A 9,712-nucleotide genomic window follows, 5' to 3' on the forward strand; every position below is an offset into this window, starting at 1 on the left:
AACTGCCATTGATGCCCATGAATTTTATGGTTTATTTTTTATATATATATATATATATTTTTTTTCACCTTTATTTAACCAGGTAGGCTAGTTGAGAACACCTTTATTTAACCAGGTAGGCTAGTTGAGAACACCTTTATTTAACCAGGTAGGCTAGTTGAGAACACCTTTATTTAACCAGGTAGGCTAGTTGAGAACACCTTTATTTAACCAGGTAGGCTAGTTGAGAACACCTTTATTTAACCAGGTAGGCTAGTTGAGAACACCTTTATTTAACCAGGTAGGCTAGTTGAGAACAAGTTCTCATTTGCAACTGTGACCTGGCCAAGATAAAGCAAAGCATTTTGACACATACAACAATACAGAGTTACACGTGGAATAAACAAACATACAATCAATAATCGAAAATCTATATACAGCATGTGCAAATGAGGTAGGATAAGAGAGGCCTTGGTGGCGAAGTAATTACAACATGTCAATTAAACACTGGAATGGTAGAATGTGCAGAAGATGAATGTGCAAGTAGAGATACTGGGGCGCAAAGGAGCAAGATAAATAAATACAGTATGGGCTATTTACAGATGAGCTATGTACAGGTGCAGTGATCTGTGAGCTGCTCTGACAGCTGGTGCTTAAAGCTAGTGAGGGAGGTAAGAGTCTCCAGGTTTAGTGATTTTTGCAGTTTGTTCCAGTCATTGGCAGCAGAGAACTGGAAGGAGAGGCGGCCGAAGGAAGAATTGGCTTTGGGGGTGACCAGTGAGATATACCTGCTGGAGTGCGTGCTACAGGTGGGTGCTGCTATGGTGACCAGTGAACTGAGATAAGGCGAGGCTTTACCTTGCAAAAACATGTAGATGACTTGGAGCCAGTGGGTTTGGTGACGAGTATGAAGCGAGGGCCAGCCAACGAGTGCATACAGGTCGCAGTGGTGGGTAGTATATGGGGCTTTGGTGACAAAACGAATGGCACTGTGGTAGACTGAATCCAATTTGTTGAGTAGAGTGTTGGAGGCTATTTTGTAAATGACATCGCCGAAGTCGAGGATCGGTAGGATCGTCAGTTGTACGAGGGTATGTTTGGCAGCATGAGTGAAGGATGCTTTGTTGCGAAATAGGAAGCCGATTCTAGATTTAATTTTGGATTGGAGATGTTTAATGTGAGTCTGGAAGGAGAGTTTACAGCCTAACCAGACACCTAGGTATTTGTAGTTGTCCACATATTCTAAGTCAGAACCGTCCAGAGTAGTGATGCTGGACGGGCGGGCAGGTGCAAGTGTAGCCGATGTGAAATGGCTAGCTAGTTAGCGGTGGTGCGCGCTAGTGGCGTTTCAATCGGTGACGTCACTTGCTCTGAGACCTTGAAGTAGTGGTTCCCCTTGCTCTGCTTTTGTGGAGCGATGGGTAACGATGCTTCGTGGGTTACTGTTGACGTGTGCAGAGCGTCCCTGGTTCGCGCCCAGGTCGGGGCGAGGGGACGGGCGTAAAGTCTATACTGTTACACAGGCAGCGATTGGTTGAAGAGCATGCATTTAGTTTTACTTGCATTTAAGAGCAGTTGGAGGCCACGGAAGGATAGTTGTATGGCATTAAAGCTCATTTGGAGGTTAATTAACACAGGGTCCAAAGAAGGGCCAGAGGTATACAGAATGGTGTCGTCTGCGTAGAGGTGGATCAGAGAATCACCAGCAGCAAGAGCGACATCATTGATGTATACAGAGAAGAGAGTCGGCCCGAGAATTGAACCCTATGGCACCCCATAGAAACTGCCAGAGGTCCGGACAACAGGCCCACCGATTTGACATACTGAACTCTATCAGAGAAGTAGTTGGTGAACCAGGTGAGGCAATCATTTGAGAAACCAAGGCTGTTGAGCCTGCTAATGAGAATGTTGTGATTGACAGAGTCGGCTGCACAGTAATGTCTCTTATCGATGGCGGTTATGATATCGTTTAGGACCTTGAGCGTGGCTGAGGTGCACCCATGACCAGCTCAGAAACCAGATTGCATAGCGGAGAAGGTACAGTGGGATTCGAAATGGTCGGTAATCTGTTAGTTACCTTGGCGTTCGAAGACCTTAGAAAGGCAGGGTAGGTAAAGGAAGTATTTGGTTATCTTTTCAAATGTAGCCAGAAAGGTCAAACAAAATACTACTAAAAACAATTTAGATGTCCTCCTTACATAGGAAAACACACATTAAAAATATGTCTAAAATGCATGTTTTGATGCCAAAACACTGATCAAGTTGATCCTTGTTTTTGGCAAACTATTACATTTTTGCAACTTCTTTCTGACAATAATCACCCCCCCCCAAAAAAAAAAACCCCAATATTTTTAGAATCATAACCCTATTACAACATTTTGGCATAGATTTTTCCTGATTTGGATCAATGATTGGGTCTCAAATGATGACTTACCAAATCACTTTACGCAGCAGATAAAGTTCCTTCTCTCCTGACAGTCCCTTGTTCGCCAGTGCTCTACCTCTCTGATCAAGGTCACACAGCGGAGGTGGTGGGCGGGGCAGCTTTCCCCCGGTCCAGGCCTGGTATGTACTACTGGGGGTAGCCTACCCGTTCATCCACATGTCCACAAGTCTCTGCTTCCTAGACAAATCCAGCCCCTGATCATGACATTCAAACAAACCCCTGCTCATAATGGGGACTTCATGCAAAAACGTTCTTGTCTCTAATGAACACATGGACATTAGGACTAAGTATTGATTTACGCTCTATTATGAATCAAATCAAATCAATTTATAAAGCTCTTCTTACATCAGCTGATATCTCAAAGTGCTATACAGAAACACAGCCTAAAACCACAAACAGCAAGCAATGCAGGTGTAGAGGCACGGTGGCTTGGAAAAACTCCCTAGAAAGGAATACTGCTAAAATATATATATAAAGGTAAGGCTCATTCGTATTTATATTGTTTCGCGAGGATGCACACAATTTATCCCAATGCAATATGTTATCCTTGCTTCTGTTGAAGCGGATGGAATGTTGCGAGACTTTGTCTGACTACGGACATTTAAAAAGAAGGCACTGACGCACAAATGACGGGTGAGATCTGCGACCAAACGTTGGTAATAATGTTCCGTCTGTAGTGTGAGAAACGACTTTTACAGCATGAGTTCAGAAGCGGTCATTCTGTTGGAGACTGTCAACTTTGCTGCTGAAAAGCACCGCAATCAACGACGTAAAGACGCTGAACAAACGCCATATATCAACCACCCAATAGGTACAGTTGTTGTTTTTATAATCTTTAACAGATGCTAGCTAGTTAAGTCCTTATGCCATTCATAGACGTTAACTAGCTACCATTAGCGCCTATTGATGATAGCTAGCATCTTCTGACCGGGCAAGTTTTGTTAATTAAGAGTCCCGACGCTTGTTCTGAACGTTAAAACATCTTTTGCGGTACGGTTTTGGAAACACAAGGAACATATATTTCATATTAGCTAGACGTTTTTTTTTTTTTATTAACACAAAAGGTAAAAGCACTACACACTTTTAGGGTAAGTGTGCCCACAGTCTTATCTCCATGGTACAGCGCTTGTTTACTGAAGACAGAGGCGTTCATGTGCTAATTAGCTGTCTGCATCTGTTGTCACTGAAATATGCTGTCAGCTGCATCTGTTAACAGTGTACAGTAAGTGTATATTTTGCATTTGGGAAATTATTTGATATAAACGTTTGTTTCTAGAAGTTTACTGTAATTGAGTATTTAGCGGTTTTGGCTGCAAGGGCCAATTTGCCTCTAAACATGCAAGGTCCTTGGACGATAAGGAGTAACGTTAGCCTCTAGTCCATTATTGAGAGAGGCCCTTAGCAATAACTCTCTCACTGCTCGGACTTCAGTGCATGGATATCTGCATTTACATTTGCCGTGTTTATCATTTTGCAGGTGTGGCAAGGATCCTAAGCCATGAAGGTGGGATCACAGACATTGAAGTTTTGCAAGTAAGTGTTTTACGTATCAGACAAACTCAATACTTTCTTGCATACTTGTTCCCGGAGGGCAATATTTTAAATCGTAATGAAATTATATTATTAAGTATAGACGAGTCAATGGGCAATGTTAAGCTCATGAAAACATTCAACATTTGTGTTATGAGTTTGTGTTATTAACAGGAAGGTCATGACTGATATTTATGTTTTCCAACTGTCCTCAGGCAGCTTTGCTCCATGACACAGTGGAGGACACTGACACCAGCATAGGAGAACTACAGGCCATCTTTGGGCAAACGGTGGCTCGAATTGTTCAGGAAGTAACAGATGATAAGGCGCTACCCAAGCATGAGAGGAAACGTCAGCAGGTGGAGCATGCACCTCACGCCAGCCACCAGGCCAAACTGGTCAAACTGGCTGACAAACTGTACAACCTGAGGGACCTGAACCGCTGCACACCTACAGGTGATTGATTGTAGGGTGTCCAATCAAAAAAGCACATTTTTGGACCCTCTGTAAAATATGTTAATTGTGTTGGTTATCCTATGAGAGAACCAATGGTTCAAACCCCATTTCACTATCGTATAAACCCCATTTCACTGTTCAAAGGTTATTGGAGTTTTTACCCTTGTAGGTTGGCCAAAATCTGTGTGACTAAGTCAATGGAGGCCAGAGAGAAAGTGGTGAAAATAAGGAACATTGCACAGCGTTGCGTTAACTAGGCTAGAAGCTGTGTAGGAGATCATTACCTGACAAGCTCACTTTTCTGTTGATCTAGTCATCTTCTCAAATCCACAGGATGTAAAACAATATAGAGGTAAGATGGATATTGATTTTGAGACATGACAGCTATATGCATCTGCTGCTAAATCATGGCCGCTACTGCGGGATGGTAAATGTTGTCAGAAGTAAACTTAAATGACTAAGCAGTCGATGGACAAGGTATGACAACAATCCATGCTTTGGTTTTGTTATCCACCATTTCAAATGCTAACTTTTTAGCATTTTTGGCACATCCAATGCATGCAAATGGTATCTTTATTAGCATTTTCACGCGTCATGTCCAAATCCTAAAGTATCTAATATATATATATATATATTGTGTGAAAATGCTAATATAGGTACCATTGACTTGCATTGGATTTGTACCACAAATGTGAGTGACTGATTCTTAAAAAATAAAAATAAAATAGCAAGAGCAGCACCATCTAGTGGTTAGAAGCTGGTGAATCAGGATGCAGGATGGGACATAAACCTAACAACCTCAATGACCAATTTCTCTGAACTGGGGAAACTGATCTTTATTTTCTAATTCTCTCTCTGGCTCATTGCTTCTCTTTACTTACTTCCCTTTCGTTGTCTGACTGTCCCTCTCTTTACCCCTGTCCTATATCTTATATTTAAATCTGTGTTGTGGTTGCCAGGTTGGTCGGCAGATCGTGTTCAGGAGTACTTTGTGTGGGCAGCCCAGGTAGTGAGAGGACTGAGGGGGACCAACCCAGCACTGGAGAGACAACTAGAGGAGCTCTTCAAGCAGAGGGGGGTTGAGCTTTGATACCTTTCTACTTCTGATACAGGGTGGCACAACAGAGCAACTCTTGATGCACACTTTTGTAAAGAGTTCATGTGAAAAGATTTGAGCATATTGTCTTCATAACAGGAGCCTTCTCCATCGAATAAACTCTTAGCTCTCATAAGGATTTATTTTTTATGGGTAATTTATTATTAATTCATTCTACAGTCATTTGCGTACATTGTCTGTAGAACTGCGACACCATCAATGTCACCTTGAGTTTTCTCATATTGAATAAAGCAATGATATGCATAATTTTGTGAAGATGAAAGGCTGTTGTGGAAATTCACCACCATGTAATGGACATGACCACCAGGGACACTTAAGTCAATCTTAAATGAATGATCCTTTATTATCAGCGGGCTGGAGAGGTTCCAAATCAATGCACTATAGAACACATGTCAATCAGGAACTCTGCTGGAGCAGTCCCAACTGTTGTCTTATATATGGCTATACACAGACATGTTATATTTGCATAATTAATTCATCATTGCCGTTTTGTTTCATACATGTGACCGACCAATACCTCAAGGCTTCTCTCTAAGCCGAGACCTTGAAACAGAACTTTTGTTCTCAAAACAAAGGTCTGGGCGTACTGCAGCTACTGATAGTGAGGATTCGTTCAGTCACTTGCATGAACATAAACGGTTATTAGAGAAGCACACGAATAGAACACAGAAATTAGTTATTGGAAAAGCACAAATGTTAAACATTTCCAGCACAGTTACTTTTGTAAATCATAGTTTGCAGGATTCATCTGAATTCTGATATTTGTTGTTTTATCACCTACATTGCATCAGTTGCCTTTTGTATCATTAATACTGACAATCAAAGATGGGGTCGTGAAAATAAATGTCATATTTATCCCCTCAATAAAAAATGTGAATTACACCATTTATTTTATTTTACATTTGAGTCATTTAGCAGACCCTCTTATCCAGAGTGACTTAGTTATTGCATTTGTCTTAAGATACTATAGCTAGGTCGGAGAACTACATGTCACACTAAGTCGATTTTTCATAGATAAGGTCAGAGCTAGTAAGGGGGGAAAAGTCTAGTGTAAGTTAATGAAATTCCTTTTGGGGGGAGGCACAGAACCGTATAGAATTTCATTGTATGCTGTACCGTTAAGATTTCCCTTCACTGGAACCAAGGGGCCTAGCCCGAGCCATGAAAAATATCCCCATTATTCCTCCTTGACAAAACTTTACAGTTCGCACTATCCATTTGGGCAGGTAGTGTTCTAATGTCATCTGTCAAATGCAGATTCATCCATCAGATGGTAAACTCATTTCCACTGCCCCAGAGTCCAATGGCGGCAAGCTTTACACATCTCTAGCCAATGCTTGGCATTGCGCATGGTGATCTTAGGCTTGTGTGCGGCTGCCTGGCCATGGAAACCAATTTCATGAACGGAAAGGGGGATACCTAGTCAGGTCTACAACTGAAATATATCTTCCGCATTTAACCCAACCCCTCTGAATCAGAGAGGTGCGGAGGGCTGCCTTAATTGACATCCACATCTTCGGCTCCTAGGGAACAGTTGGTTAACTCCCTTGCACAGGGGCAGAATTACACATTTTTACCTTGTCAGCTCAGGGATTCGATCCAACAACCTTTCGGTGAAGCTCACAACAATCAGTTCTTGTGCTGACGTTGCTTCCAGAGGCAATGTGGAACTAGGCAGTGAGTGTTGCAACCGAGGAGACCATGTTTACACGTTACGTGCTTCAGCACTCGGTGGTCCTGTTCTGTGAGCTTGTGTAGCCTACCACTTCGCGGCTGAGCCGTTGTTGCTCTTAGACATTTCCACTTCACAATAACAGCACTTACAGTTGACCGGGGCAGCTCTATCTAGCAGGGCGGAAATGTGACTTGTTGGAAAGATGGCATCCTATGACGGTGCCACGTTGAAAGTCACTGAGCTCTTCAATAAGGCCATTCTACTGCCAATGTTTGTCTAGGGAGATTTTATACACCTGTCAGCAACGGGTGTGGCTGAAATAGCCGAATCCATCTCATGGTCTACAGAAACACCTCTAACCAATCAACAGTGCTAAGTGCCTGCACATTAGAATTAAACGGTAACTACACTCAAACCTCAAATGTGATCTCCTGATGTGGTTTAAGCATTGTTATGGACTTAGATAATACAATTACGTTGTTTTCTGGAAGACAAAGTGTAACAGAACTAAAACCTTACAGAAATGGGGAAAAATCTGAAACCTGTGAATTTGTGACTCAGTTGGCAGCCTCATTTATCTGTTTCAGTAGTAGGCCTACTATTAGCCTACTGCACAGTACAGCATGGGTTGGTCTGACTGTGAAAGACCAATATGGGATTTTAGGTCATTCATAGTGTATGTCACTGTTTCTCATATAATATTTCCACACATGGCGCCTTTCCTTCGCCGGACGAGCCCTTTGGCAAAATAAGAGTATACCCACTTCTCCAGGCACCACTACAGCCCTGGTTAAATATGTAGCATCAAATATGGTCAAGAATATTCAGTTCTCTGAACTCACTACTGATTCTCTGTTGGAGGGATTTACATGTCAACTTTGGTTAAAGTTTGTTGGTGTCCTTTGGACCGTGAGATTTTCTGAAGCTCCTGGATAGAATTTCCTTAAAAGATGTAGCCGTTATTTGACTGCTGTGTTCCTTTTAGGCAATGTGTGTACAGGGCCCTTACTCTACTTTACCCTGAATCCTCACATCCACTCTTAAAGTCTCTCCCCTCTGACGCTGTCCTCCAATTCGTTTAGAGAAGGAGAGGAAAGAGGATGTGGCCAATCAGAAAGCCTATGAGGAAGAGCCATGGATTGGTTGGCAAGATTAAGGAGGCACTCTGATTGGTGGGCTGTGTGGACACATGAGGGGGGGACAGTAGAGTAGCAGCAGGTTCATAATATCAGCAGCAGCAGCAGGGTCAGCTCCGTTCCACACCTACTGAGCACTGGGGCATCATGCAGAGGAAGAGTAGCTTCACTGGTCTCCTCATCACTGCTCTGTGTGCAGTGGCCTCTGGTAAACTCAGAGAATATCACTATGTGTCTGAAGAGAAGACCTGGTCAGAGGCTCAGCGGTACTGTCGTGAGCACTACACTGACCTGGCCTTCATCAGCAACCAGGAAGAAGTAGATCAGCTCCTTCCCATTTCAAGGGGTGATTGGACCTGGATTGGTTTGCACAGAGATGCTAACGACCCAACAGGATGGACATGGTCAGGAGGAGAGAACTCGGCATTTAGGTTTTGGAAGTCAGGAGAGCCAAACAATGCTGGTGGCATTGAGGACTGTGTCATGGTACAGTGGGATGTGAGATGGATGGATTCGCGTTGCTCCCGGACACGCCCCTTCTTATGCTACAAGGAGAAGCTGATCCTGGTTCAGGAGATGAAGACATGGGAGGAGGCTCTGAAGTACTGCAGGGATCACTACACCGACCTCCCCAGCCTGCTCTCTAAGACTGAACATCTCCAGGCCCAGAGCAAGATGGAGGGTGCCCAGACCGACCATGTGTGGACGGGTCTGATCTTCCTGGCCAGAGAATGGCTGTGGGTGAACGGGGACCACCTGAAGTACCAGGCCTGGTCTGGCGGGGAGCTGCCCCACTGCCCCACCCAATACCTCCACTGTGGGACCCTGACCAGAGATGAAGAGCACTGGGGAACCAGGAACTGTAAGGAGAGGAGGAACTTCCTCTGCTACAGAGCGTGAGCCCCAGAGAAGAGAGATATTACTACTATGGCTGACCCTGTAAAACGACACATTTCCTGCAGCTATCTGGTGTATGTGACAATAAGACATATTTTTTGGTGTGTGTTTTCTACAATAGTCTACTATTTTTGTACCTGTAGATACCGTGGTTATGATAGTGGGTGCTTTGTGTGTACAAAGACCATAACACTGGGCACAGATAACACTGGGCACAGATAACACTGGGCACAGATGTCAGTTCAATGTCTAGTTTTGATAACATTTAATTGAGTTGGTAATTAACTTATTTTTTTACCATGTCATTCTATTTAGGTAGGGTAAAAAAATATAGACAAGAAATCACGGAATTCCTTCAGGTTGATGACTGCAAATCCAATCAGTTTTCCTCTTTGATTCATCCCCATCAGAATGAAAAACAGTAACAGCAGATAAGAACATACACATCATGTATTGTATATCATGTAAGGAAACCA

The 9,712-nt window shown here is 43.1% G+C and overlaps 2 protein-coding genes across 2 annotated transcripts; both read left to right on the forward strand.

The window, feature by feature from the left end:
* The first annotated feature begins 3,043 nt into the window (after positions 1–3,043).
* Positions 3,044–6,410, forward strand: LOC124018885 (guanosine-3',5'-bis(diphosphate) 3'-pyrophosphohydrolase MESH1-like). Its single transcript, XM_046334194.1, has 4 exons — positions 3,044–3,236; positions 3,903–3,958; positions 4,171–4,411; positions 5,371–6,410. Exons 1-4 carry the CDS (start codon positions 3,125–3,127, stop codon positions 5,499–5,501), a joined length of 540 nt encoding a protein of 179 aa, XP_046190150.1. The 5' UTR covers positions 3,044–3,124; the 3' UTR covers positions 5,502–6,410.
* Positions 6,411–8,433: 2,023 nt separating this feature from the next.
* LOC124018882 (macrophage mannose receptor 1-like) lies at positions 8,434–9,426 on the forward strand. The gene has a single exon (XM_046334190.1). It carries the CDS (start codon positions 8,487–8,489, stop codon positions 9,237–9,239), a length of 753 nt encoding a protein of 250 aa, XP_046190146.1. The 5' UTR covers positions 8,434–8,486; the 3' UTR covers positions 9,240–9,426.
* Positions 9,427–9,712: the final 286 nt, after the last annotated feature.

Source organism: Oncorhynchus gorbuscha, unplaced genomic scaffold (assembly GCF_021184085.1).
Source record: "Oncorhynchus gorbuscha isolate QuinsamMale2020 ecotype Even-year unplaced genomic scaffold, OgorEven_v1.0 Un_scaffold_587, whole genome shotgun sequence".
NCBI lineage: Eukaryota > Metazoa > Chordata > Actinopteri > Salmoniformes > Salmonidae > Oncorhynchus > Oncorhynchus gorbuscha.

Bases quoted from the DNA above. Each gene is read 5' to 3' on its own strand.
- LOC124018882 (XM_046334190.1), top strand. From the start codon at position 8,487: ATGCAGAGGAAGAGTAGCTTCACTGGTCTCCTCATCACTGCTCTGTGT.
- LOC124018885 (XM_046334194.1), top strand. From the start codon at position 3,125: ATGAGTTCAGAAGCGGTCATTCTGTTGGAGACTGTCAACTTTGCTGCT. The intron at 3,237-3,902 runs GTACAGTTGTTG...ATCATTTTGCAG, and splicing joins ATATATCAACCACCCAATAG to GTGTGGCAAGGATCCTAAGC. The intron at 3,959-4,170 runs GTAAGTGTTTTA...AACTGTCCTCAG, and splicing joins CAGACATTGAAGTTTTGCAA to GCAGCTTTGCTCCATGACAC.